This window comes from Arachis stenosperma, chromosome 4, assembly GCF_014773155.1.
Source record: "Arachis stenosperma cultivar V10309 chromosome 4, arast.V10309.gnm1.PFL2, whole genome shotgun sequence".
NCBI classification, from domain to species: Eukaryota; Viridiplantae; Streptophyta; class Magnoliopsida; order Fabales; family Fabaceae; genus Arachis; species Arachis stenosperma.
The window spans coordinates 4,432,636-4,460,453 of record NC_080380.1 but is presented as its reverse complement, the minus strand read 5'-3'; the positions used below and the strand labels follow the sequence as shown (position 1 = coordinate 4,460,453).

Below are 27,818 nucleotides of genomic sequence, written 5' to 3'. Positions count from 1 at the left end.
CAAGAAAAATGACAATAGCAAATACCTACAAAGACACTCAGACGCTCAAATTAGTAAGAATAAAAGATGAGTATAATATTATTTAGAATGAGTAGCGTACCTTTTACATATTTAGGGTTTGATATTTATAAAATAAAATTTTCTTGAGAGAGGTTGAGATATTGGCCTAATTTTTTGGTCATTATTTAAGTTTGTTGCTGAGTAAGTTGTTATGAGCAAAATTTTCTCTAATTAAAAATTAGCCACATTTGTTATCGAATTTGGATTTTGATTTATAGATATTATTGGACTGAGTTATAACCACAATCATATATGTTTGAAAAAGATGGCACAGTAGTTAAGTTTATCAATTGGTAAAATGTTAGTGTTCCAATAATGATCAAAATACTCCGTTTAGGTGTGGAATTCCAAGGATAGATGACTTAAAATAGCGGTCAATTATTATATAAACATCAAATTGTGAAACATCCATAAAAAAAAAAAATAAATTAAAGCTTAATATGAAAAAAAGAGAGAAATTCGTAGAAGAAAATGTAGTCATCATGATGCATCATTCTACAATGGTAGAAAAGGATGATGACCGAAAACTTATGGGCATGGAGGGCAGTCGATAAGCTATATTATATTAGAATATTTTTTTTGTTCACATTATTTTTTATGCCACTAAACTAACGATTAATTCATTTTTAAAAAAATTTGTTGTTAGTCAATAAATTACTTTATATATTGTGAAATTTAAACTCTCAATATTTGTTTTTGCGACTTACTGAAGTTAGTTATTGTATTGGAATATGTGATGCAGTAGTAATGGATTAATGGGCCAGTTATTTTACCTCAATAAGGTTCTTTCTCCATCTTCTGAAGCTAAGGTGAATTTGTGATCATAAATGCGAGTCACTCACACCATAACCACTGGTCCCTTGTTCTACCTTTGTCTTTTCTTCAAAACCCTATCCATTCTCAAACCACATACAATGGTTTCAATACTGGAAAATAATAACTCTTATCTATATTTTCACGCAATCAACGACCCTTCTGCATGCTACCCTCTCAAACAAAACAACTACTGAATCACAATTCACACTTCAAATAATTCCAAAAATTAAATTAAATATATAATTCAACCAGAGTACTATTCCAAATAAGAAAATAATAATAATAAAAGAAGAAAAAAGAACGAAACATGTTGGTGAGTGGTGGAGGTGGTGGAGAATCCAGTGTTGATGCTGCTCCTCCTGAGGGGGAGCTACCAGAAGAGCTTGTGCGAGTTCTGCCGTTGGATCCATTCGAGCAGCTCGATTTGGCCCGCAAGATCACCTCCATTGCTCTCTCCACGCGCGTCCACGCGCTACAGTCGGAGTCCTCCAACCTACGCGCCGAGCTCGCCGAGAGAGATACCCTCATCGCTCAATTGCAGTCTCAGGTGGACTCACTCAACGAAGCCGCCGATAAGCTGGCACACGCCGAACAAGACAAGGTTCGAATGGCTACTGAACCCGGTTCAATTCAATCTAACCATGCTTGGTTTTTCTAATCTTATCATATTATATACAGGAGAGGTTGGTGAAAGAGAATGCTTCACTTTCCAACACTGTGAGGAAGCTGAGCAGAGATGTCTCCAAGGTAAGAATTCTTCAAGTATATGTAATGTAGTGTGGGTGCTTCATGGACTAACTGCATCTTTATTCATGCAGTTGGAAGTTTTCAGAAGACGACTCATGCAATCCCTTCAAGAGGATGAAGAAAATTCTGTAGGTTACATTCTTCCTTCTACTTACTAAATAATGTGAACAATAGATATATCGGATATTCATAAGTATACGGATAATTATTTTAATATTAAGATTTAGGTAGATAATTTAAAAGTGTAGTATATTTTTATTTGATTGGTGGTTGTTCATGTTGTTCAAAATAATTATTGTTTACTTAATACTCCCAAAATATTCAGTGACTAAAAAGAATTAGTTAAAATTTATTTACAATAATTAATAAATATTAAATAAGACAAATTCTCACTATAGGGAGAAGGAGGTGCAGACATGGTTGGCAAATTACAAAGCCAAGCAAGTATGACTTCCACGACACAACCTGGAGGTAGGCCATTTAGAATTATTTTTTAAAAATTTAATATAAATGATTATATCTCTAACTCGACGTTACAGATGATGATAGTTCATCGATGGGACCTTCAAGAACATCTTCAATGAGAGTTGCAGAGGATGGCGTGTTAATATTAGGATCTGAAGCGAACACACCACGCATAAGTCCGCCAGGTTCACCAAGTGCAAGAAGAACATCCTCAAAACCTGTGTCTCCGAGCAGCAGGCGCCAAGCCATATCGTTCTCCACCTCACAACAAACAGGGAGAACAAGGGTGGATGGAAAGGAGTTCTTTCGCCAAGTCAGGTGATGATCACATCATGCATATTGCTGCATAGTTATAATGTTATAATGTGTCTTGATTAGCTTCTTTATGTTATAATGTTAAGACACATCACAAACGCCAAATTTACATGTTTTTTATTCATGTGTCTTGATTAGCTTCTTTATGTTATAATGTTAGGAGCCGTTTGTCTTATGAGCAATTTGGTGCATTTTTATCAAATGTTAAGGAACTCAATTCTCATAAACAAACCAAAGAGGTAATTAACAACCAACCCTACCTTCATTTTCTGTGTATTTCAAACTTGGAATGTATATAAATATATAATAGTTAACTCACGTGTTGCAGGAGACATTGCAGAAAGCTGATGAGATATTTGGGCCTCAAAACAAGGACCTGTATGCTATCTTCGAGGGCTTGATCTCTCGCAATGTCCATTAACATATTATTCTTCTTTAATTTCACATTTTGTCCTTGTAAATTACATTATTATTTTTCAATAATAAATTCAAATCTCCTCTATGTCGTTTAGTTTGATTTATAGAGTTATGCATGCTTAATTACTTGATTTAGCCCCGTTTGAGTAAACAGCTTAATTAACATCCTTTTGAAAAAATAATTTAAATAATAAATTATTATATTAAAAATAGCTTATAAATAAGTTATTTTATATTTGAATTTTTAGTTCTAAAAGTGCTTATTTTATAGAAATATAGTAAAAAATAGTAGTATTATGAGAAGGAGGCCACTCTGATAAACACATCAAAAACGTCTTTTTTTAAAGACAGTACGCGTGTCACATTATTATTGGACGAAATATTAAACCATTCAATAAAATATTTTGAATAAACCAAAATAGAATCAGTTTATCATAAGTATGAGATCCGATTCAATTCGATCGGTTTATATAATCCGAACAAAATCATATTTAAATTTTTTATGAAAATGACAAATATATCCTTAATTTTTATTTAGCACACATTTAAATTTATAAAAATATAAAATTACAATTAAATCCTTAAGAAAAAACCTAACCCTAGACTCTTGCTAACCCAAGCCCAAGTCAAGGCAAACCCAATCTCAATGGCTCATCAATCTCTCAATCTAACCCCAAAAAAGCCCTACCCCTTCACTACCCACCCCACCTAGTAAGAGCTTCATTCTCGTTCTCCTCTCTTGGTAGCAATCTAATGAAAGCTAGAAATCAATTTCATAAGAGCTTCATTCATATAGCGCGTTCTCTTTTCCTTTTTCTCGCGAAGTCAATTGTGTAAGGGCGCAAACCACTTCTCTGGAATCCTCACCGCCGTGGTGCTCCCCCTCCGTCAATTCCAGTAGTCTCGTCATCCCCATTGTTGTATCCATCACTGAGCCACTTCCCCGCCCTTCCTCCATGATTGCGCACACCACTTCATTAGGTTTGCTAATCCCTCTTTCAATTTGGTTGAGTTTTCTTCTTGGTTTCACTTTTCAATTTAGCTCAGATTGATGTTTTTCTTCTTGATTCGATATATATAGTCAAGAATCAGATTTGGGATTTGTTTTCTACCTCGCACAAACAGAAAAGGAGCAGAAACAAGAAACACACCTCCGCGCTAGAATAGTTGCCGACGTTCCCCTCTACCCGTCAGTACCGGCTGCATTGTGCTTCCCTTGCCAGTGGGTCCATGGCCGATTTGCTCCCTCTTTCCTCTGGTTCTATTCTCAGGTATGTAAAAAATTTCTCCTTCAATTTTGTTGTGTTTTCTTTTTGGTTTCAGAATTGAAATTGGTTCCCACTAATCTTTTTCTTGTTGGTTCGGTTTCGATTTTAGTTAATGTGTTTGGTTTGTCTAAAAATCTCCTTTTCAATTTGGGGAAAATTTCTTTTTTCATTTCAGATTTTAATTTGGTTCACATCATGATTTTTCTTATTGATTTGGTTTCAATTTTGGGGGGTTTGTTTTCGTTCTTGCCAAGAACACAGGACAAAAGGGGGTGAAGCAAAGGAAAGGCCTGCAAGACGCACCGATACCGCTGTGAAGAGTTGTCGCCGCAACGCGCTGCACCTCCATTCTGGGTCTTTCCTATCTGGTAGGTGTATATTATTCGTTGCTGCCGTCTTTACCTATTTCAATTTAGGGTAGAATCAGCTTTTTTCAATTTGGGTTCATACTAAAGATGTTATGCATTGTTGATTAATTTGTGGAAATAGTATTACTATATGTTAATAATAATTTAGATTTACATGTATGCATCTTAATATGTTTTGGATTGGTGTTTTGTATTTTTTCGGGAGGAATTTAGTGGACGTTGAGGGGTAGAGAATGATATGTGTGGTGAGTTGTGAATGTATCTATTGCCTATGTATGATTTTATACTCTTTTGGTGATTGAAATTTTGTTCTTTTATACAATTTAGTATTCTGTTTTTACTGTTTTAATTGTGTGCTAAATATGGGGCTTGTGTGTGGTTAATAAATAATAACTGGTCTTGCAAATGTTTATGCATCCTGCCATATGCTAAATACTTTAGTTGGTTTATGAGAGGTCCTACAGAAAGTTTCTTTTCCACATAATTTAACATGTTGTGGAGTGCTATTTTGGTTCCTGTGCTGTATTTAGATTATTGCAATGGATTTTCTATACTTTTTTTGAGAATGTTTAAATCTTCATTTTAATATGCTAAATCACTGATAACAAATCTCTATTATCCAAGTTTTAATCATATTATGCAAGTAAAATACAATGATATTAGAGTTAAAGATGCTAAATTACCCGACCACCTCCATTTTTGCTAAAGAGTGATCAAATTTAACATACCCTGGGTGGAAATATAAATCATTGTGTAAATTTACCCCGTGTAATGTGAATATGACTATGAGAATTTGGAGCTACTAGAACCTTTGATGTTTATGAAAAGGCCCAAACCTCAAAGTTCTTGCAAATTTATGATATAAGTATTTGGACTAGAATACCTCATGTTTAGAATACAACATGCATGCATCTCGAAGAAGAGGGAGGTGACAGGTGTAATTTTGTAATGCTATGTTGCTACATTAGTTATTAGTTCCTGATTTGCATGCTATAGCAACTTCTTTTGGGTAAATTTACTTGAGCTTTTGTAATAAGTTGTCTGTTAATTTTCAGCAGAATACTGCCAAAGCAGGAGAGAAGAAAATAGGAATGCAATCAAGTGGTACTAAAGAAGATAACATATTCTCCCTTACAAAGCAACTTTCTCTAAATTCCTTTGGCAAAAACAAGTCTTCAAATAGCTAGATTATTACGATAACAAAAGCTAGTTTCTTATTTATTTCTTCATTTTTGGTGTCATATCCCCTTGTTCAATGTTCGCTAGTATCTCTGTGATTTTGTCTAATTAAATTGTGTTATACCTATGATCATATTAACATTATTATGTGCATGATTTGCCTCCTTTTGCGATTGGTCTTAGCACTTTCTAAAGCTAGTGAAGCTTTTGTGGATAATAATAATAATAATAATAATAATAAATTTGCTTTTAATTGGACGACTACAAGAGAAAACAAATTATGTAAAGTACCTAAATGCTACCTTTTCTTTCATTTCCCCTTTTATAAAGCAAAATTATGTAAAAGTCTCACCAAATGAGTTGTTCTCGTGACAACAACATCCAAGAAGGTTTGAAATGAGTCATCCAGCAAGTGTTCCTGTTAGAACCCTGTTGAGCCATATTTAAAACAATAATTTGTCAATGTTAGGAACTATATCATACAAGTTAGGCGCATAATTCACGTGACAATGTCATTTTATTAACAACAATTTGAGCTATAAAATATAAAATATATCTGAACCTAAATAACTGAACAATACTTCTTACCTACCATATATTCCCATCTGTCAAGAAATTTGAAAATCACAATTGTCTTTTATTTCTGCTAGAATGAAAACCATTTTAAGTGGCCCCGAATTTTTTTATGGCATGACTATGACGTTCCATCACGATGAACTCATGAACGAAATGGCCACACACAACTTCAGTATATTTCTTACGGACCCTCTAAGATAATTCAAATCTATACATTTATTATATATTATCCAAAATATTGTATAACTATGTTTTAATTCAATTATGTGCCTAGCACAACTAGCAAAATTCAATTGCAACTTGAAGAGAGGATGCAAGTGAGGAAAGCAAAAAATAGGATCCATGAGGTTGATGGAAAAGACAAGAAAGCCATAGACATAGCATTGATTAGTATATATTCAGAGTAACTTAATATTACATAAGATAAATTAAATTCTATGAATTCATAGGAGATGATTTCACGTGGCTTTGCTAAATTCAATTGGATCAGTTGGAGTAGTTATAATATCTTTAAATTTAACATTTTATACGAAAAATATTTTAGTTTAATAATTTAAACCAATCAAACCATTTCATTAAACAAAAAAATCAGTTATTTTTAATGTAAGAATCTTTTTCTTATCTAATGTACTGGTGATCTGATTTTGCTAGTGTATATATCAATTTTGTATTGTTTTACTTAAATCATGGATTATTAATTGAGATCTTTAATTACTTTTTTTTCTTTGAACGATGATCAATCTTTAAGAATGAAATCACATAGTTTTTATGTCAAATTTTCCTTTCCTTTTTTTAATGATATAATCAATTTTAACTATATATGAAATGCAAGATATATATAACTTTTCTTTATAAAAATGACCAATATCCGACTACAAGTGAAAATTTTTATTTTAATGTAAGTATAAAATTTTTTAAGATTAAAAAATATTGATTAATGCAATAATGAAAATTTTTATTTTAATGTAAGTATAAAATTTTTTAAGATTAAAAAAATATTGATTAATGCAATAATGAAGATCTAAGAATAAAATCATATCATATCTAATACATTAGTAAACAAAATATCGGTATAACTATGTAAATTACATTAATCACGAGATTTTGAAGCATGAATAAAATTTAAAATATTATTCTATTCTCAAAATTCGATCTAAATATTATGTTTAATAACTTAATTCACTTAATTAGAGTATATTTATTAGAATTATTTTTGTAACAATAGCTAATGAAAATAAATTTATTCAGGATCAAGTTTAAAATAAAATAATAGCAATTAATGTGAATTTAATCAAGTATTAAAATAAAATAATGATAAACTATTGTTGTATTAATATAGTGACATCATGAATTTGATTTGTTAATAGATTTATAACTGAGTCAAGAAAGAACGATAGCCAACTCGAACTTACTTCGTTAACAGTTTGATAAGTTAAAGTGATGATGTTGATGGCAGATTTTGAACTTTAATTTGAACTTATATATTAATGTGAATTTAATATGGTACTGAAAGAAAATTAAGATCTTTTTTATGACATAAAAGATAGTCAAAGTAAGAAAAAGAGAAAACAAAAATTTTAGTATCTAGGACGAAGACTGGGAGACTGAGACTTGGTATCATGTTTGTTAGTTCAGAAACTAGTACTAAAAAAGAAGAAGTAAAGAACAAGTAAAGAACAAGTACAAGTAAAGAAGAAGCTTTGTAAGCCATTAGAGATAAGATTTTGATTTTGATTTTTTTTTTTGCGTGTTGAAGCTCTAAAGGAGTGGCTGCATTTTATAGTTCAGACTTTGTTGTAACTATGGCGGTGAGTTAAATGTTTCTCGTGGAATGCAATGGCAGTTGCCAACGACTGTGTGATGCATGGAGCCTCTGTCTTTGGTAGTTGTTATTTGGTTGAAATGGTTAGTGTTATATGGCCTTAACTTGTATTACCTGCTATTTTTGGAAGATATTTACCAATGTCATAGTGGCTACTAAATGTAACATTCACATGGCTGAGTTGTGTGCTGTAAAATATCAAGAAAACTCTGAATCTTGGATTTACCTCCAGGTACAAATCTAGTTGTAAAAATGGTGAAAAAATAGTGTTCAAACAACAACTGGAATTATGTAAATCATGCACATCTGCAGAAACAATCTTTTTATAAAAATACCGAGTGAAGAGTACTGTTATTTGAACATCTAAAATTTAGTGAAGCTTTCAATGTACCTAGATGATTAATCCAATATTGAGTTCATCTTAATACTCAGTTTTGTGTAAAACAGTGCCATGCAGCATTTCATTAAAAAAAAAAAAAAACAAGAATAGCATTATGCTGTTGGTGAATTCATTTCGTTTAGTGACATAACTTGAGCCTAGTTTTTTACACTTGAGTAACTAAATAAAAGAGCATCAAAACCACTGAAAGATTTTCCTCCTTGAATTCCCTGTTTTGACAAAGGTATTACAATGAAATGTTCTCATCAAACCAATAAATATTTGTAAATGCTGCAAATGCTCTATGTTGAGAGACTTTAGCGATAATTGTAACATTACTGTGGCAACTGAGACCACAAGAACAAATAAAAGCAGATATATTTTCGAAAGTATTACTCCATCCGAGGCAAGAACAATGAACTCGTCTTTGTCTGTAAGAAGCGTGAGAAAATTCTGGTATAGAAATGACACCGTAATCCTTCAAACAAAAATCGCCAAATGCTCTAGCCATTGCTAATCCAGGTGCATCATCAAAAGGTAACCACACCCTTGGAACTTCTGGTTCATCTTGCAAGGCAAATACCCTGCCCTTGCACCTTTTGATTCTTTCAGCTTCCCCTGTAAAAAATTCAGATAAGCTATCTCAAAGCAAAAACATAGACTGAACTGAGAAAGGATGAACAATGATGAGAAAACTAACTTGGCAAATCAGGTTTCAAATCAATTGTCAACTGAATTGCCACCATGGAGTCATTGCTATCATTGGATCCCATGATTGCTCGGGAATCCCCTATGTTGCTCATGAACAGAATTGATCCCTGGAAAGTGAACAACATAGAAATGTCAGTGAAAAGAAGCAATGAAGTATATGCAGCAATTGAATGCACTACTCATTGAGCTGCTACCTGCTTCACTATGGTTACAGCCGTGCTCCCACTACAGAAACAATCCAGATTCGGATGAGACCTAGCTCTTTGTCCATGGCCTTATATGCCTTCATGAAAGCTTCTCTCCACATGGAATTTACTAACATGTGAAACCAAGTGATAGAATATGCTAAAAATATGTAGAATGATTGGTCCCTCCTCAAGAATCACATTGACAACATCAAACTCTGAGGCTCCTGGCATTAATTTAATCCATAAACTATGCATTGGAAAACTAAACTTAAGTAGAAAAAGCAGAGAACACAAGAGGCTTCAATTTTCAAAAGGGTTAACAACTAAATTTCTATGCATTTTCTTTCACAGAACAGAACATAAATCTTCATAGAATAGAATATCAAAATAAAGAGCAAGGCAACACTGATAGTGTCCAAGTTTTCTCATTCCATAGCAAGGAGGAAGAATATAAGGAACAAAAACCAATCTTTTTTAGACAAAAGGCAAACAATTTTGGCCTAGAATATACACAGACAAGAAAGGACACCAATTTATAAAATGTAGAAATGAGAAACAAAATACAAGAAGAAATAGCCTTACACAAATTAGCATAAGCATTGATAGAGTCACACCACCTATATAAATAAACCACATAATGCTGTTTCATCCAGCAAGTGCTAATCACTATATCCAGATCGAATTATCCATTACGTCTGGCTTTTAATTACAAGCCATGATACGGATTTGGATTGAGGATATTCAAATTTTATTATCAAAACTAATGAGGGCTGATGTAAAACACAAGAAAATATTTGCATATTTAATCTGTTATTGAAATATTCATAGCCAACTAAGACAATAAACCTGTCATGACAATTGGAAAGTAAAAAAGAAAATAAATCAGTTTAACAATCTGTTACTGCACCTATTTCAGAAGCTATTCATATTCATACTTCATTTATACACTGCTTTTGACAGAAAGTTGAAGGATGGCAAAAAAACATAAGGGTCCTGCAATAGGGATCGATCTTAGAACTTTATTGTTAAAGCTTAAGACAGTAATAAAGCAAGAATTTTATCTTCTATGGAAATGTCCTAATAGCATTGAACTTGCAGGGAGTCGCTAACCGTGGTTGCTCAATCCGTGTGGGAAGAGACACAGAAAAGAATGGCAAAGGTAAGTTTCCAGTAAAATTGCAGTAGGTTGAGTTGAAGGAATTGTAACATTAGACTACCTATTCCTTCTTTAGAATATTTGCTTTGCTAAATGCTAATGTATCAACTTGAATTTACTAATGTTAATGCCACATTTACTGCTATGAAAAAATGCTATGCATCCTTTTTTATTTGCCCAAAATCAACCCGTTAAGTAGGTAGTCTATAAAAATATAAAATCCTAAATTTTTGTTGCATCTTTCTAGCACTTTAAATTCGGACAGGAACTCTAGCTATGTAACATTGTTTTTCTGGTATTACTTTTTTCAATTGAATTTTACTTCATTTCCTTTTCCGTTCCAATTTTACCTCTGCAATTATATTTTTTTATATTACTGTTTCCCTTTCATCACTACTTCTTATTTCAAAATCAATTTCAATTTTAGTTACCAGTTTTTTGCATAACCCATTTAATTCTGTTTGATTCCAATTATACAATTATTAATAAAATAGTAAAAAACCCCAATTTTGGCTTCAATCATTCATACAGTTCATCTTTTTATGAATACCTATGTGCCCATATTGGTGATCTTCACTCAATGTGATTATTTTTGACAAAAAAATCAAACACAGCAACCAAACACAAAACAGACGAAGAGGAAAATTTGTTGAAAACTCACCAGATTGGGACCAGGTTGTGCGAAGGAGTTGCTGAAGGCGAGGAGGAAGTCGGTGACTTGCTGCTTCTGTCTCGGCGTCGACGGGCGCAATGACGGCGCGAGATTGACTATGAGGCAGTGACAAGACACGGAACGGCGACGACGTCCAGGTCCGGGAGCTGCTGCTACTGCCGCCAGTGACGACGACGGCAAGGAAGGCATGCGAGATCGGAGCCAGGAGAGACCGACGACGAGCTTATCAGATGATGCTGATAGAAGGAGAAAACTTGGGTCAATGAGATATGAGAGATGAGAGAGCTTATGTGAAAGTGACGTTGAAGGAGGAGAAGGGATTATAAAACGACGTAGTTTGGTGGACTGAAAAAAAAGGTAAAAAAGAAAAAGATTCGAACCGGTTTATTTAAACCAATTGGGTTAAACCGGATTTAAAGTATTTGGTTTAAAAATAATTTTATAAACCGGTTTTATAAAACACCAATCATAAAGTGCCACGTCAGCAACTTTAAAAAAAGTTGTTTTGGCCATCTTTATATGAGTGTCCCCTTTATGAGAAAAGTAATTTTTTTAAACTTATCTATAAATTCCTAAATAGCTTTTTAAAAAGCCGCAATTTGGTTTTGAAAATTATACCAGACATTATTACTATTACTACTTTTGATAAGTCAAAATCTCAAAAAAATTACTTTTAAAACTTTCCAAACTACCCTTAATCTTGTGTGTAGTTCAAATTATTTTACAAAATAGTGCTTCCTCTAGGAATTCTACTTGATTTAAGTTTGTATTTGGCTCGATTTGATTGTATTAATAATCGACAAATATACATTGAAAATAAATTAAACCACACATGTATTTATACAAACTCTAGTCTTTTAATTTCCTCCTAATATTAATAATAATAATAATTACGCATGTTCCAAAATCCACACAGCTAACTATTAAACTAGACCATTTTTTGTACAAACTTGTTTTATTTATTTTACTGAAAATTTTATTATGCCAATACAAGTGAATTATTATTCTTCTTATTATTATTTTGTTGTTGAAAAACTAGAAAAAGAGCAACTAATTTTGCTTGCGATGAGAGAAGAGAACGATGAACAACCATACACAAAAAATGGGGCGACATTTTGGGAACAAAAATAGGCGATGTTTTTAGTAATTAGGATTATCGTGTATGATGGATGACTTAGACAAGAAAATGTGTTCGGAATCCATTTCTCTTTTGTTTTCATTTTCATCTCTGTCTCTTATCTCTGTATTTTGTCCTTAATACCCCTGGCTTCTCCTCCTCCTCCTCCTCCTCCTCCTCCTCGGCCGCCACCATGACTCTGAGCCATGAGCGGCGGGAATCACATCCTTCGCCGAGGTATCATCCTCATTTTGTTTTTGTCATTGTTCCCTTGCATGCATGCATATTATCACGTGAAGATTATAATCGATAATTATTAGATAAGTTAACATATTTAACTTGAGATAAATCTAGATTTATTAACTATCATTTTTTATATTAAAACGTGAGAAAATTTAACAAAATTTGTACTATATTAATGCATCTAATTCAAAGTTTTGAACCACATGTTATAATGTCTCATTGATATTTTATCATATACGGTTCATTAAACTTTGTTTATAGCTTGGAGTTGTTTGTCTATTGTGTCACGTTTATTTGTTCTTGTTTGAATGCTGACAAAGAAGATCATGTTTTGCATAGCAATGGCATCCACAGCCACAACAGCAACGGCAGTTTCGAGAAAAAGCCAACATTTGCAAAGCATTCTATTTCAATAAGATCAAGAAGACATAAACCCGGTTTCTCTGATTCCTTTTCAAGCATTGGTAAAAAAAAAAACAGAAACACTTTCTTTCTTTTTTATGTTCTTCTTGGTTATGACATGATAATGGTTTCTTTCCTTTGCTACTACTATTGTGGTAATAATGGTGATAAACCAGACTTGAATGGATTAGACACTGAAGAAGGTGGTGGTGGAGGATGTTTAACAGATTACTCTACAAGCAGTGTAGGATCAAGAACACCTTCATCTTCAAGAGCAAGCACTTCTGATTCTGAGGCTCTACCAGGAAGTGGTGGTTCCAATGCTAACAACCAATGGCGTGGTTTCTTCAAGCTTCTCAAGAAAGGCTCACAGATGCCATTTCAACCATTTCACCCTCTTAAGAAGAATGTTCCTAAGTTAACTAGAAGGAAGAGTAAGAGGGTTAGAGAGGATCTCATTCCTTCTTCTTTTGACTCTGAGTTTGCCAACTTCAAATCTTCATGGAAGAATTTCACTCTCTCTGAACTCCAGGCTGCAACTGATGACTTCAGCCATGGTATGATTGTGTTCTTTTTCATGCTAGTTTACTCGTTAAATCGGAAACGAAATGATTGTTGTTATTGGCAGATAATGTGATTGGGGAGGGAGGGTATGCAGAGGTATACTTAGGAAAATTGGAAGATGGAAACTTTGTTGCCATAAAGAAGCTCACAAGAGGGAACCAAGAAGAAATGACTGCAGATTTTTTGTCTGAGCTTGGAATCATAGTTCATGTGGACCATCCAAACATTGCTAGATTGATTGGATATGGTGTTGAAGGTGGAATGTTCCTTGTTCTTCAGCTCTCTCCACATGGCAGCTTATCATCCATACTTTATGGTATGCACTATATATGCATCTTTATTTATTACAACTTAAACATTTTTGGTTTCTTACTACTTTGTTCATCATCAGGGCCTAGAGAGAAGCTCAATTGGAGTCTCAGATTTAAGATTATTTTGGGAACTGCCGAGGGACTTTGCTATCTTCATGAGGGATGTCAAAGAAGGATCATTCACAAGGATATCAAGGCTTCTAATATTCTTCTCTCTGAGACTTTTGAGCCTCAGGTCGAACATAAAAAATCATCACTATGGTAGTGTTTGTTTTGAGGCACTGAGACAGAGACTGGGAGACTGAGACTCAGTATCATGTTTATTGGTTCAGAGATTAGTATTAAAATTTTGTCTCTGTCTCCAAAATTTCAGTATTTCAGTACCTCCAAAAAGTGAGAACACAGGGGACTAAAATTTTTAAAGATAGAGACTGAAACTTTAATAACATTTTATATCTAAAATACCTTCATTTTAATTAATTAATTCCAATTTTACTCTTTGTATAAATTAAATTAGAATTTCATTCTTGTTTCAATTTCTGTCTCCCACTTTGCACCAAACAGAATACTGAGCTTTATTTCAATCTTTGTCTCTCAGTCTCAATCTTTCCGTCTCTGTCTCTCTATCAAACGCTACCATAATATATTTGTGTATAAATATATGTGTGTGTTTTTAACTTCAGAATTTCTTATGCTTCTATAATCTTAATTTTGTTCCTCTGATTGAATCTCCAGATATCTGATTTTGGCCTAGCAAAGTGGTTACCTGACCAATGGACTCACCATACTGTTTCCAAAGTAGAAGGCACATTCGGGTCTATACATTTATAACATCTTAACAAGTTTCTTAGTATATTCTTCGTAGATAGTACTGTCTTAACCCTTTGATTCTGATTTGATTGTTGTCACTAACAGGTACCTTCCCCCTGAATTCTTCATGCATGGAATAGTAGATGAGAAAACTGATGTATATGCTTATGGTGTGCTATTATTGGAGCTAATCACTGGAAGACAAGCTTTGGATAGCTCACAAAAAAGTCTTATCATGTGGGTATGTAATTGTCCAAATAAGTGATTATAACTCGCAGTTAAATGATTCGACTAAATTGTCATCTAATAATGTTGCAGGCAAAGCCTTTGTTAATTGCAAACAACATAAAAGAGCTAGTTGATCCAGTTCTTGAAGACAATTATGATGAAGAGCAGATGGACCTTGTGATCTTAACAGCATCTCAGTGTGTAGAACAATCGTCGGCTCAACGGCCTCTTATGAGTGAGGTGCTACAAATATTAAGAGGGGATGAAGAGAGCTTGAAGTGCATGAAAGAAAGACAAAAGTCAAAAATTCAAAGAACATACTCTGAAGAACTGTTAGATGCAGATGAATACAATTCAACTAAGTATTTGAGTGAGAGTCAGAGCCAAAGAGCACGCCATATGGAGTTTATTCTAAGCAGTAACTCACCCACACAAGAAACGGAACAAAATTGATTATATAGTTTAGAGAAAAGTTTATGTTAGCCACTATTATTGTGAATTCAAACGTGCCTTTATTAATCCTTCTTAATTAGTAGTTCTTCAATTGTATTAAATGTAATTATTTTATAATTATGTATGATGAAAATATGTTGCCGTGAATCATACATTGTGCAATTTATTATGTACTTTTTTTATTCTTTAATTAGTAAGATAAACTTTTAACCTCTTTTTCCGATTATTCTAAGTCCAAATCTAAATAAAAAAAAGGTTTTTTGAAAATTAAATATTTATAAAGGAATTATCAATGAAAAAAAACTAAAAAAGTATAGAACACAAGATGCATTGGTGTTCATGGATCGGATTCGATCCGCATATCCGCCGTTATTATCCGAATCCGATTCGAAAATTGCGGATATGGATCCGACCCACAAGGCTATCGGATCAGATCCGCACACTAATCGGATCGAATTGTGGATTTTGTGTAGGTATCCGTATATCTGCGTATTCACAAAAATAAAGAAATAAATATTCTTTTTATGTTTTATTTCAACTAATAATGATCATATATGTTGTATTATTTTATTTATTATTTAAGAAAAGTATGTTTAATATTATTTTAAGAGTAAACATATTTAAAAAATAAAAAAAATGAATTTTATTGATATTTTTTAATAAAAATAAGCTTTTAAAAATATTTTTATATTTTGCGGATATTGGATCCGATGATTTTAGTGCGGATCGAATCGAAATGTTGGTTATATCCGATCCGATCCGATCCACGTTCACTCCTAACATGCATTTCATATTAAAATATCCAACTTTTGAAAACTGAATTGAGTCTTAGGCGAGCTTTATTCAGAAATTCGGAATGAAACTACTCTCTTGGACCTCAATTTGACTCTCAAACTTAATTTACTAAAAGTTGATTTTCACTTAATAAATGTTGGGTTTAATCAATTGTCACACACGAAAAAAATAAAAAATCATATCCATGGCTCTTAATTAGCTTTGGAAGTTATCCGCTACTATGTCTTTTGATTCAACCTTTAAGCCATTTTAGCAAAAATCCTATAATTGGTGTAGTAGTTTAGATGATTGATGAGGAATATAAAAAGACATGGCATGCAATGCAAGAAGAAAAAGCATAGGCCAAAATGAGTAGTAGTAAGGTTAGGTGTTTAATATTATTAGCGTTAATTATCATGATTATTATGAACCATTGCTATGCTAGCATAATTGACCCTTCTAGGGTCAAAAGTATTTCATGGAAGCCAAGGTTTCTCCCATAACTCTACTTATCTTAATGCTTAATTATTTATTTATATTATTATAATTAGAATGATTGAAATGCAGAGCATTCATGTATGAAGGTTTCTTGAGCCAAGTAGAATGCCAGCACTTGATTTCCATAGCAAAACCAAACCTCACAAGATCCGCTGTTTCTGATTTAGCCACTGGAATGTCTCACCTTTCTGCTCATAGAACAAGCCATGGCATGTTCATTCCCAGGAACAATGTAAATGTTACTATCTTATGTATATATATATATATATATATATATATATATATATATATACACCTTGTTTTTCAAAATTAATTATATAATATATGTATAGGATCCTATTGTTGGTGGTATTGAAGAGAAGATTTCAGCATGGATATTCCTTCCAAAAGGTATATATAGAATAAATTATCATTTGTACCCATAAAAGATATAGATGCTGATAAATATATCCATATAAGCATAAAACGACAATTATATCACGGAAGATGGCCTCCGTGTGCCAAAGTAGGTATTTTTGGCACACGGAAACCATCTTCTGTGGTTATAATTGTCATTTTATTCTTATATAAATATATTTGTCTGTATTTTTTATAAATATAAATGGTAATTTATTCGGTATATATAATATAATCATTTTGGCTAATTATTTTTTGACTTAATTATAGAATTGATTGTTGAATTTTTAGAAAACGGAGAAGCCATACAAGTATTAAGATATGAAGGTGGTGAGGGGTATGAAGCACACTTTGATTTCTTTCAAGATAAGTTTCATATTCAAGCAAAGTCTGGAAACAGAATCGCCACAGTTCTCATGTATCTTAACGATGTCATCCAAGGGGGTGAAACACTTTTCCCTCTTGCTCAGGTTTAGTTTAATTTATCTTCTAATAATAATATAATTAATTTTATTTAGTGTTTTTAATTTTGATTTTCACTTTGGTTATAGGATTATCTATTGCATAATGGAGCTTCTAAAACAAGTTATAATCACTCTACTGAATGTGCCAAACGAGGATTAGCAGGTGATTATTCAAATGTGAAAATTAAGGTGCAGTTAATTTTATATGAAATTGATAGCTGATAGTGGTTAAGATAGTGTTTGGTGGAGAGACAAAGACTGAAAGGCTAAGAGACGCAGAGACTTTATAAATTTCAATATTCTGTTTAGTATGAAATAGGAGACAGAAATTGAAATAAAAATAAAATTCTAATTTAATTTGCACAAAGAATAAAATTAAAATTAATTAATTAAAATAAGAGTATTTTAGGTATAAAATGTTATTAAAGTTTTAATTTTTGTCTCTAAAAATTTTAATCTCCTGTCTCTCTACTTTTTGAAAATACTGAAATACTGAAATTTTGGAGACAAAGATAGAAATTTTAGTAATAATCTCTGAGCCAACAAATATGTTACTGAGTCACAATCTTTCGGTCTCTGTCCTAGTACCTCAAAATAAACGCTACCTAAATGATTTGACAAATTTGACTAAATTATTATTTAACTAATTCTCAGCTATTAATTTCACATGCAGTTAACTGCACTTGAGTTTATTTTCACCTTATTCAAATCAACAATTAACGCGTATTAGTTATTAAACTTGAATTTAACTTTAAGCATTATATGTAATAGTGAAACCAAGAAGAGGGGATGCAATTGTTTTCTTTGGAATCCATGTAAATGGAAGTGTAGATGGTAGGAGCCTCCATGAAGCATGCCCTGTGATCAAAGGTCAGAAGTGGTCAGCTGTTAAGTGGATTCGTATGTATCCAATTCATGCCATCTGATCTAAATCCAAAAACTTATTACTATCAAAACTAAACTTGTTAATTAGACTTAGAAATAATGTTAATTGTTCTGAGCTTCCATAATCGACTATGTCTATTCTGTATACACTTTTCATGTAATTCTATGTTTAATTAATAGTTGAAATTAGCATACTTTGATGTTTTAATCATAACAATCGATGTAATATTTTCTTTACTAAAATTTATTCAACAAAATTGTTTCTCTCGTTTCATAATCCTCTATAGTTATATACTTAATTTAAAAGTTTAGAAGTGCATTTAAAATAATTATTTTTTATGGCAAATGACTTGATTAAACCAAGTGCATTTTAATATCTCCTGAATGTCTCAAATCAAAAATTGCAACCTCAAAGTCTCAATGTTGATTTCTATATATAAATCAAATTGAGTGAATTCGATTTAGCCTATCACATAGTAAATCGAATCCAGTTGATTCAAATCAAGTGAAAATAGAATTTGAATACAAATCAAATCAAATCAATTCGAATTACGTTCATGGTAAAAAATTGAATAAATCGAATTTAGTGAATTCGATTTTAAAAAACATGTAAATCGAATTAAAACGATTCGATTTAGCCAACGAATTTTAAAACCAACGTAAATCGAAACCACTGTCCACTTGATTCGATTTGTTGGTTTTGTAAATCGAACTTACTTGTTTCGATTTACATGTATTTGGCATTGAGCATAATTCGAATCAAATTGATTCAATTTCCTTGTATCTTTGCTATATAAACAAATCGAAGTCAGTTGATTCGAACCCAGAAACCTCATACCCCACCCCCAATCCCACCACCCAGTTCTGAGATTCTCTGAAAGCAACCCAAAAACAACTGAACCTGTATGCATGGAGGACGACCCGAATCATCTATATCGACTGAATGAAGTCGCGCATATTGTTGGAGCCGTTCACCTCGAGGTTAGTGTTTTTTAATATTTAATTTATTTTTAAATAAATTAGTAATTAGTTAGAACTGTTAGTGTGGAATTTTTAAAATAAATCCAGAAACAGATATTTGAATTTAGTTCATGTCAGACTTAGTGAGTCATTAACTATAGAACAGGGTTAGCTGTAGAGTCATGAATAGGGTTAAATACTGGTTTTATGTTTGTTAATAAAAAGAACATGTATTTATCTCATATTAGTAATTTTTTTGTTAATACGAAGAATTGGATCGTGAGCAATGTAGTGGTTATCGTTTCTATCTATAAAAGATTGGTATGAATTCATTGTAAAAATGTTTGCAAAGTGATGGCATGCAATGTTATGGTAACTAGAAATTTTAATGCATTGAGAGGTTTTTTTGTGACGAATGTGAGAAGTCATCTTCTATTTTTATTCAGCTACATCTCCTGCATTTTGCGTGTCTCTTGCCCCGAAGCCAACAGCTACAGAAGGATCCTCCTGAGGTGCCATGGCATCCAAGTCTAGAGCAGAGAAGTGCGGGGGGTACTGATTAGTACCTGAACTAGATGAGGTGCCATGGCATCCAAGTCTAGAGCAGAAAAGTGCGGGGGGTACTGATTAGTACCTGAACTAGATGCTCCCCCACCCATAGGTGGAGTCGTCCGTGGTGTCTCCTTGTCGCTATCATCAGCAATCGTTGCGGGCTCCACATCATCATCATCATCATGCAATGCATCCTCAACCTCATCGGGTGTTCCAACCTCTCCAAAAACCGGAACAAACGGAGGAGAACTGGCCCCACAAAAGCATCCTCTCCCAACGGTCCAGCCTCACCAACTAGTGCATCACAACCGCGATTCAGATTAACAGCAAAGGATGGAGAAGCCACTAAATCTGGCTCGGAAGCAATCATTTCCAACAGGCATGGCAGTAGAGCTGGCTAGATGTGATGTGGAGTGCAGATTCCTATTCAAACCTTCAGAACTAGATGCCACATCCACAAGCTTCGCCAACAACTCGGGAGTCCTAACCTCAGGAAACTGACAGCGACAATGAAACAGCACATGCATATCTTCGTCACTGCTAATAATGAATGAATCATACTTTATATCATCGCGTAACACAGAAATCAGAATTCTATAGAATAACTTCTCCACCCGTTTCACGCCATGCATTCCTAGTCTCTGGAGTATAGTATTTTTAAACTCAGCGAAACTGGTCGAAGGTTTGAGAAAAATACTGAACAGGTCCTTGTCAGTGAACTTAATTCCTGATCGCGTTTTCTTCTTAATTGACACTCTATAGTACACAAGAGCTACAAAACTCTCATCACTAGCCATTTTGAATCTCACTCTTCCACAAAATTTCGTGTATGAGCTCGTTTTTATATACCTCATTACTTTGTAAATCGAAACAACCCTAACGTTGGTGCATGTATAAATCGAATTTAATCGATTCGATTTACACTCATTCATAAATTAATAGTTTCGATTTAAGTTCATCTGTAAATCGAACTTATTTGTTTCGATTTAGTAGGACCACGTTAAATCGAATTGATTTGATTCGATTTGCATTCAAATTTTTTTCACTAAATTCGAATTAACTGGATTCGATTTACTACGTGTTAAGCTAAATCGAATTCACTCAATTCAATTTGTATAGATATAGGTTTTGGGACTTTGACGCTGCAATTTTTGATTTGAGGCATTCAGGATATTTTAAAATACACTGAATTTAAACAAGTCATTTGTCCTATTTTTTACTTATCACATGAATCATCACTCAAAAAAATATATATAATTGGATGATTTATAAAAAAATCTCACAGGAAATTAATATTAAATTTATTAAAAATATTATGTATAGAAAAAAAAATCAACTTTTATGTATTTACCTATATTTATATATATTATTTTATATATTTTATGTATATTTAGAATTCCTAAATTTATTTTTATACAAATAATTTGTTTGATAGTTAATTTTTTAATACATATATAGTAATGTAAATGTATAATTAATAATCATATGCATGGAGATAATTATTAAAAATTAAAAATAAAATAATAGCATTGAAGATGAAGAGGAAAAGAATTGGAAAAGACAAAATTGTCATAGTATAATATAATAGTGGCATAGTAGGAGAAAAATACAAAAACAAATGGTGAATGGAGACTTGGAAAAGGAGACTAGGAGAGAGCAAATTGGTGTGGGGTTCAACTAAATTAAGCTTCCAAGTGTAACTCTAATGGAGAGAGGGTAACCCAATTAAAAGAAAAGAATAATGAATGAGTGAATGAATGAAGAAGAATGGTGTCAAATCATGGAGGGAATTGGAATGATGTGATGCCTCCATGTTTTGTGGTCCTTCACTTCCTACCATACACATTCATGCTCATTCTAAGTATTTTGTTTTAAAAAGTAGTGCATATTTATTAAAAAAATCAAAAAGTAATATTTAATTTAAAAATTATATAAATATAAATAATTTTTAAAAAATTAAAAGTTATTATAAAAAAATAAATTAGACAAAATTTAGACATCAATTTATAGACACGATAGAATTGGTTTTTTTTTTTAAACATTTTTATAAAAGAATGATTATAATTCCTCTCTCACTTTCCTTGTGTTTAGAGATTGCTACTTCACATGAAGTGCATTGAATCTACATTAGGAAAACACTTAGTGTTAGAGTTTTATACTTCTATTTAACACCATATTAGCAATCAAATATCAGAAATTCAACTAACCTAATTCCATAGGAATAACTTCAATTTGGACAAGTCACAAAAAAAAAATCAAGTCACCAAAAAAAACTTCAATTTGGTGGATGGAGATGAGAGATTGGATTTTGTAGTGCTACTTCTGATCAAGGTCTTTGACTACCAATCTCTATCAATATTTTTCTTAGAATAGATGCTGTTTTTTCATAATATTGATTATTGAAGTCTATCTTTGATCATCTTAATAGTCTTTCCGTCTATTATTAATATAGAAAGACATTTTAATTTTGATAAATATAAATTATTTTTAAAAAATATTCTTAATTTTTAAAAATTACAAATGTAAATACATGATATTTTTTATCAAATACAAAAAATTTTATTACCAAACCTAATTCCATATTAATTGATTAATTAATTAAATATTATTATAACATTTATATTCCTCGTAAAAATACAAAAAAAACTTTTTATTGAGAAAAGTGTCTTTTGACATTTTTTAAAATTTTTGGGGTTCTAACGAAAGTTACCTGTTAGCAAAATTGTATTAGTTAACATAAATACATTTAATACTGATTAATGAGATTTTGCAATGGAAAAGATACGGTCCAAAAATATATTTTAGAAAAAAATTTACAGAAATATTTGAATTTAATTTTTAATCACTAATAGTTAAAATTTTTTTTATAAATATCTAATTATATAATAATAAAAATAATTAACTTTTAATTCTATTATTTTAAATATTATATAAATAAATAAATATAATTAAATAATTATATAAAAAATTTACATTATTAATATATAAAAATAAAAATTTTAAATATTAAATAAAAAAATAAAATATAATTTAAATGATATAATTTTTTTATATTTGTCTACAACTCGCGAATTGGACTGAGTGTGGGGTCGCAGATTCTGCAATGAAACAAAGAAAACAAAGAATCAAAGCGCAAATCCAGAGAGGAATAAAAACTGGGTACCCTCTTCTCTCAACTCTTTTTAAGACACCCATTATTATTACAGAGTGGAAACATACCCAACATCACCACCAACCTCGGAGTTTGTTCCTCCCTCTCTCTCTCCAAATCCCCATTTCTTTGTTTCTGATTATTAACCAATAATTCCCTCAAAGCTCTAAACTTTAAGGCCAAAACTCTGTTGGGCTCCAATAACATCAACAAGTGGCTTTTTCATTTTTCTGTTTTCAAACTTGAAAGCCATGGACGTGGGTCAGATGCAGAGACAGTGGCTCGACTACACCAGATCCTTGTTCATCGAGGTAAAGATCAAATCTTTTCAACAAATTCGCAATTGTTTTTGGGGGGTTAGATCCAAGTTCTGATTTTTATTCATCTTTGTTGCTGTGAGAGAAGGGTTTCTTGGATAATCAGTTTCTGCAACTTCAGCAGCTCCAAGATGAGAACAACCCTGAATTTGTTGTTGAAGTTGTGTCTCTCTTCTTTGATGATTCTGAGAGGCTTCTCAAAGATCTTAATTTTGCTCTGTCAGTGTCTCCTGAACTCAAAACAGAATGTCTCTTTGCTCTTCACACACAATTCATTGATGAATTTGAAAAATTTAATGATCTTCTGGTTTATTTTTTACTGGGCAGGGATCAGCAAGGTGTTGACTTCAAGAAAGTTGATGCTCATGTTCATCAGTTAAAGGGTAGCAGCTCAAGGTATCTGAAAATTCATTCAAATTTTACAACCCAATCAAAACAGAATCTTGAAAACTTATGGAAAATTCCTCAATATAATTTTCTACATTTGTCAATATTTTTTTTTTCTTTTGCACTTTAATCTGTGTTTTGATTGGTTGTTGGACTGATAAATTGAAAGGGTGGGAGTAAGCAGGGTTTTGTGCAATCCTTGTATAGTTAAGGTCACTTTCTGATTATTATTATTATTATTATTATTAAACCATATAAGAATTATTGTGCTGACATATATATTTGTATGCATGATGAACAGCATAGGAGCACAAAGGGTGAAAAATGCATGCATTGCTTTCCGCAACTTCTGTGAGGAACAGAATGTAGAAGCGTAAGTTAGTTACTAATATTACTCTTTGGTACTAATTTGCTAGTAGTAACTTATTACAACAATGGCCATGCACAAATGTTTGACATGCGTAAAGAAACACTTTTTTATTTTTAATATTAGATTAACAATGGTGTTTTTTTAAATTGTGATCAACTGTAGTATTTTTTTAAAATGTGGGATTTAATGTACGGATTACAAATCGAACCGTCCGATTTTTAAGAGATACAGAAATCGGACTGTCAGATTTTCAAGTACACAAATCGGACCGTTCGATTTCTGTACCTCCCATAATTTTAAAAGACACTAAAAATTACTACGTTAAAGTATAACACTCATTCTACTTCCATATCCAAATTTTTTAGCCGTAAAGAAATGGTTTTGATAAGGCCATTGGTTAAGGTTTTTTTAATAGTAGAAACTAGAAACTAACTACTCTACTTTTTATAGATTTTTTAACAGCACAATGAATGCATAGATAAGATAACACTTATTTTTTCATTCAAAAGTTCTCACAAAGTCTTATTTTTAAAGGTCAAAACTCATGTGCAGTCGATTTCACGTGAAGTTGATAGTTGAGAACCGTTAGATGAAAATTTAGTTAAATCAGTCAAATCATCTAACAGCTCTCAGTTATCAACTTCACGTGAAGCCGACTGCACCTGAGTCTCCACCATTTTTTGATTACCTTAAGATAGTGGTTAGTAAAATTTCAAGATGTAAATGAAGAATTTTCTCTGCCCATGAATTTCTCTTTGAGATAACTTCTTTGGTAATTTTCAAGTTCTGTATGAGTGAAATAATTTCTTTTTTGGTAATTTTTATGTTGTGCAGGTGCCTTAGATGTCTACAACAAGTGAAGCAAGAGTATTGCCTTGTCAAGAATAAGCTTGAAACACTTTTTAGGGTAATTAGTTAACTTAACTATGGAAATTAACAAGACTAAGTTCTAGAACATTATTCACATTTCTCATTGTTTTTTTTTTTATAATTTTGCAGCTTGAGCAACAAATTGTTGCAGCTGGCGGATCAATCCCTATGATGGAACTGGGTTTCTAAGGGAGTGGATTATTATATTCCTGGAGATACTTTAATTGTGATCCTCTTCACCATTATTATTGTTAAATATTATCTTAGCTTGTATGGAATGAATGAATTTCTATGAGGAGAAAAGCTACTTGGTGGTGTGTGTAATCAATCTATTGCATGTTTTGGAATGAATGAAGGTTATTTGATCATAGCACCAATACAAATAATACTTGGTCCATTGTTTTCTTCTCTCTCTGCCCAATAGGAAGAAATTAAAGTGAAATTGTTGGTCAGATCAATTATTGATTGAAGATGTGATCATGGATCATGAATATGGTGCCACAAATGGGAAAGGATATATCTCCACCATGAATTTGATAAGGACAAGCAAATCAATTTCAATCATGGACAAAGGGGATGGAATAGTTAACATGTTTTCCACCCCATCATAGATCTCCTACACGTGTCTTTTGATTCTCTTAAGAATCATTACTTTTTTTTAAATAATAAGTTATCACCAGAATTCAATATATTCTTTTAGAGAGTATGTTATTTTTTTATTTATAAAAATTTAGATGATAAATCTATGAAAATAAACCAATTTTACTAATGAAAGATAAATCAACTATTTTTTATATATAAAATCGGAATGTTAATAAATCTTAATTTTATTCATTTATAAGTTAATTTGTCAAAGTTTTATACTTTTATGAATAGAAGTAATAGTTTATTTTTTTTATATTATCATTATTGTTTAGATATTATTGAAAGAGATACATGAAAGTTAAACACAAAATTTTACTATTAGATAAACAATTGCAGAAAATTAAATACTAAATTATTATTTTATCAATTAAAATAAAATAGATTATGCATAAATAATAATAATAATAATAATATAGCTAAGATAGTGATGGAGATGTAAAGTGAGAAGGACGGCGAATAATTAATATTTAAATAGTGTGGAAGATAAGAGTAATGGTTAGAAAAGATATGATTGAGATTCCCTAAAGAAGTCAAATCTAAATGATGTGGTGGCCTTGTCCCTTTGTCTGCTCCTTAATGGAACCAAAATAATAATTTGGAAAAAGTGGCCGAAATTATGTTATTGAATAGTTAAGTTCATAGTTGCCATTGTAACAACAAAAGATGGTCATTTTAATTGTTGAAATTCTTAGGATGCAATGCCAATCTACAAAGACAAGACAAGACATCTCATGACAATGCCCCAATAGTGTCATCTCACAAACCACCCTCCACAAACAAGAATATTAATCGCTTCTTATGTTGATTTGTTATTAAGTTTTGGAATATGGTGGGGAAGGGAATCTAACTCATGGTGTTTTTTTTTTTTGGGGGGTTAATTCTAACTCATGGTGTTTTACATATATATATATATATATATATATATATATATATATATATATATATATATGATAAAAAGATTTTTGAATGCTAGTGAACGATCTGATCCGCACTAAAATCATCTTATCGGATCGGATTCAATATCCACAGTTTTTTAGTTTGGATCCGATTCGCACATTTGCGGATCAGATATCAAATATCGAATATACCCGCAAAACATAAAAATACTTTTTAAAAGCTTGTTTTTATTTAAAAATATGATAATTATTAGTTGAAATAAAATATAAAAAGAATATTTATTTATTTATTTATTTTTCCGGATATGTGAATACCAACATAAAATTCACAATCTGATTCTATTAATATGCGGATCCAATCTGATAGCCTTGCAGATCGGATCAATTTTCATATAAGATTCAGATAAATGTTACGGATATGCGGATCAGATCCATAAACGTCCTTATCTCTAGACTTTTTTTTCAATACATTACTAAATAAAGATCGTGAAATTTCTGTGGTTATATTGGCAATTTTTTTTGGATATAAACGAAATTTTGGCGCTAAAAACATCGGATCGAATTGGATTCAATATTAGTAGTCTTTTTGTTTGGATTCGATCTGCAAAACATAAAAATACTTTTTAAAAGTTTATTTTTATTTTAAAAAATTAATAAAATTTATTTTTTTACTCTTTTAAACATATTTGCTTTTAAAATAATATTAAACATCTTTTTTAAATGATAAAAATAAAATATACAACATATATGATAATTATTAGTTGAAATAAAATATAAAAAGAATATTTACTTATTTATTTATTTTTGTGGATACGCGGATATATAGGTACCAACATAAAATCTGCAATCCGATTCTATTAGTGTGCAGATACGATTTGATAGTCTTGCAAATTAGATCCATATCCGCATTTTTCATATCAAATTTAGATAAATATCACGGATATACGGATTAGATTCAATTCATGAATACCTCTACTTTTTTTTCAATACATTACTAAACAAAGATTGAGAAATTTATGTGGTTATATTGGTAATTTTTTTTTAGTATAAAAAAATTTTAGTGTAATATTTAGTTATTAAATTTTTAAAATTTTTTTAAAATTTTAGAAGTGAAACAATTACTCCTTAGCGTATTGCCAATAAGCGAGTATAATATGCAAAAAAATATACAATATACGAGGTTTGTCAATACGTACCAAAATTTTTAAAAATCTTAAAATTTAAATATTTAATAATTTTATGTTACACCAAAATTTTATCAATATTTAAAAGATAAGCGAGTACAATATGCGAAAAAATATATAATATATGAGGTGTATTGTCAATACGTACCAAAATTTTAAAAAATCTTAAAATTTAAATATTTAATAATTTTGTGTTACACC

General features: G+C 31.5%; 6 protein-coding genes and 1 long non-coding RNA gene across 11 annotated transcripts; 5 read left to right on the top strand and 2 right to left on the bottom strand.

The window, feature by feature from the left end:
- The first annotated feature begins 952 nt into the window (after positions 1-952).
- On the top strand, positions 953-2,905 carry LOC130976574 (uncharacterized protein At4g15545-like). The gene is made up of 7 exons (XM_057901464.1): positions 953-1,477; positions 1,555-1,623; positions 1,695-1,751; positions 2,022-2,094; positions 2,163-2,406; positions 2,564-2,642; positions 2,732-2,905. Exons 1-7 carry the CDS (start codon positions 1,184-1,186, stop codon positions 2,822-2,824), a joined length of 909 nt encoding a protein of 302 aa, XP_057757447.1. The 5' UTR covers positions 953-1,183; the 3' UTR covers positions 2,825-2,905.
- A 563-nt stretch (positions 2,906-3,468) lies between these two features.
- LOC130976523 (uncharacterized) lies at positions 3,469-5,685 on the top strand. 3 transcript variants are annotated; one of them, XR_009084701.1, is made up of 4 exons: positions 3,469-3,801; positions 3,902-4,091; positions 4,350-4,456; positions 5,515-5,685. It is a non-coding gene; the product is annotated as an uncharacterized LOC130976523 (long non-coding RNA). The 3 variants fall into 3 exon arrangements; XR_009084700.1 differs by having other exon boundaries at positions 4,343-4,456; positions 5,512-5,685; XR_009084699.1 differs by having other exon boundaries at positions 3,471-3,801; positions 4,343-4,456.
- Positions 5,686-8,506: 2,821 nt separating this feature from the next.
- Positions 8,507-11,426, bottom strand: LOC130973533 (probable protein phosphatase 2C 1). 3 transcript variants are annotated; one of them, XM_057898111.1, is made up of 4 exons: positions 11,129-11,426; positions 9,318-9,535; positions 9,113-9,230; positions 8,507-9,030 (listed from the first exon to the last, which is right to left on the bottom strand). In XM_057898111.1, the coding sequence occupies exons 3-4, from the start codon at positions 9,213-9,215 to the stop codon at positions 8,660-8,662; spliced, it is 474 nt and encodes a 157-aa protein (XP_057754094.1). In that variant the 5' UTR covers positions 9,216-9,230; positions 9,318-9,535; positions 11,129-11,426; the 3' UTR covers positions 8,507-8,659. The 3 variants fall into 3 exon arrangements, with proteins under 3 accessions (XP_057754094.1, XP_057754095.1, XP_057754096.1); XM_057898112.1 differs by having other exon boundaries at positions 9,318-9,526; XM_057898113.1 differs by having other exon boundaries at positions 9,318-9,438.
- A 1,453-nt stretch (positions 11,427-12,879) lies between these two features.
- On the top strand, positions 12,880-15,421 carry LOC130976502 (receptor-like cytosolic serine/threonine-protein kinase RBK2). Its single transcript, XM_057901380.1, has 6 exons — positions 12,880-13,459; positions 13,531-13,782; positions 13,858-14,012; positions 14,513-14,592; positions 14,693-14,828; positions 14,906-15,421. The coding sequence occupies exons 1-6, from the start codon at positions 13,021-13,023 to the stop codon at positions 15,266-15,268; spliced, it is 1,425 nt and encodes a 474-aa protein (XP_057757363.1). The 5' UTR covers positions 12,880-13,020; the 3' UTR covers positions 15,269-15,421.
- Positions 15,422-16,431: 1,010 nt separating this feature from the next.
- Positions 16,432-18,529, top strand: LOC130976052 (prolyl 4-hydroxylase 2-like). The gene is made up of 6 exons (XM_057900792.1): positions 16,432-16,532; positions 16,610-16,772; positions 16,873-16,930; positions 17,228-17,406; positions 17,488-17,563; positions 18,172-18,529. Exons 1-6 carry the CDS (start codon positions 16,459-16,461, stop codon positions 18,324-18,326), a joined length of 705 nt encoding a protein of 234 aa, XP_057756775.1. The 5' UTR covers positions 16,432-16,458; the 3' UTR covers positions 18,327-18,529.
- Positions 18,530-19,683: 1,154 nt separating this feature from the next.
- Positions 19,684-20,594, bottom strand: LOC130974433 (uncharacterized). Its single transcript, XM_057899320.1, has 3 exons — positions 20,231-20,594; positions 19,880-20,083; positions 19,684-19,775 (listed from the first exon to the last, which is right to left on the bottom strand). The coding sequence occupies exons 1-3, from the start codon at positions 20,592-20,594 to the stop codon at positions 19,684-19,686; spliced, it is 660 nt and encodes a 219-aa protein (XP_057755303.1).
- Positions 20,595-22,888: 2,294 nt separating this feature from the next.
- LOC130976053 (histidine-containing phosphotransfer protein 1-like) lies at positions 22,889-25,300 on the top strand. The gene is made up of 6 exons (XM_057900793.1): positions 22,889-23,259; positions 23,354-23,484; positions 23,593-23,661; positions 23,954-24,025; positions 24,857-24,929; positions 25,022-25,300. The coding sequence occupies exons 1-6, from the start codon at positions 23,200-23,202 to the stop codon at positions 25,079-25,081; spliced, it is 465 nt and encodes a 154-aa protein (XP_057756776.1). The 5' UTR covers positions 22,889-23,199; the 3' UTR covers positions 25,082-25,300.
- Positions 25,301-27,818: the final 2,518 nt, after the last annotated feature.

Bases quoted from the DNA above. Each gene is read 5' to 3' on its own strand.
- LOC130976574 (XM_057901464.1), top strand. From the start codon at position 1,184: ATGTTGGTGAGTGGTGGAGGTGGTGGAGAATCCAGTGTTGATGCTGCT. The intron at 1,624-1,694 runs GTAAGAATTCTT...TTATTCATGCAG, and splicing joins TGAGCAGAGATGTCTCCAAG to TTGGAAGTTTTCAGAAGACG. The intron at 2,095-2,162 runs GTAGGCCATTTA...TCGACGTTACAG, and splicing joins TTCCACGACACAACCTGGAG to ATGATGATAGTTCATCGATG.
- LOC130976052 (XM_057900792.1), top strand. From the start codon at position 16,459: ATGATTATTATGAACCATTGCTATGCTAGCATAATTGACCCTTCTAGG. The intron at 16,533-16,609 runs GTTTCTCCCATA...ATTGAAATGCAG, and splicing joins AGTATTTCATGGAAGCCAAG to AGCATTCATGTATGAAGGTT. The intron at 17,407-17,487 runs GTTTAGTTTAAT...CTTTGGTTATAG, and splicing joins CACTTTTCCCTCTTGCTCAG to GATTATCTATTGCATAATGG.
- LOC130973533 (XM_057898111.1), bottom strand. From the start codon at position 9,215: ATGAGCAACATAGGGGATTCCCGAGCAATCATGGGATCCAATGATAGC. The intron at 9,031-9,112 runs GTTAGTTTTCTC...AATTTTTTACAG, and splicing joins TTTGAAACCTGATTTGCCAA to GGGAAGCTGAAAGAATCAAA.
- LOC130976053 (XM_057900793.1), top strand. From the start codon at position 23,200: ATGGACGTGGGTCAGATGCAGAGACAGTGGCTCGACTACACCAGATCC. The intron at 23,260-23,353 runs GTAAAGATCAAA...CTGTGAGAGAAG, and splicing joins CCAGATCCTTGTTCATCGAG to GGTTTCTTGGATAATCAGTT. The intron at 24,930-25,021 runs GTAATTAGTTAA...ATAATTTTGCAG, and splicing joins AGCTTGAAACACTTTTTAGG to CTTGAGCAACAAATTGTTGC.
- LOC130976502 (XM_057901380.1), top strand. From the start codon at position 13,021: ATGATAATGGTTTCTTTCCTTTGCTACTACTATTGTGGTAATAATGGT. The intron at 13,783-13,857 runs GTATGCACTATA...GTTCATCATCAG, and splicing joins CTTATCATCCATACTTTATG to GGCCTAGAGAGAAGCTCAAT. The intron at 14,593-14,692 runs GTCTATACATTT...TGTCACTAACAG, and splicing joins AAAGTAGAAGGCACATTCGG to GTACCTTCCCCCTGAATTCT.
- LOC130974433 (XM_057899320.1), bottom strand. From the start codon at position 20,594: ATGGCTAGTGATGAGAGTTTTGTAGCTCTTGTGTACTATAGAGTGTCA. The intron at 20,084-20,230 runs GTTTGAATAGGA...CTAGTTGGTGAG, and splicing joins TGTGGCATCTAGTTCTGAAG to GCTGGACCGTTGGGAGAGGA. The intron at 19,776-19,879 runs GTACTAATCAGT...TCTCTGCTCTAG, and splicing joins TGGGGGAGCATCTAGTTCAG to ACTTGGATGCCATGGCACCT.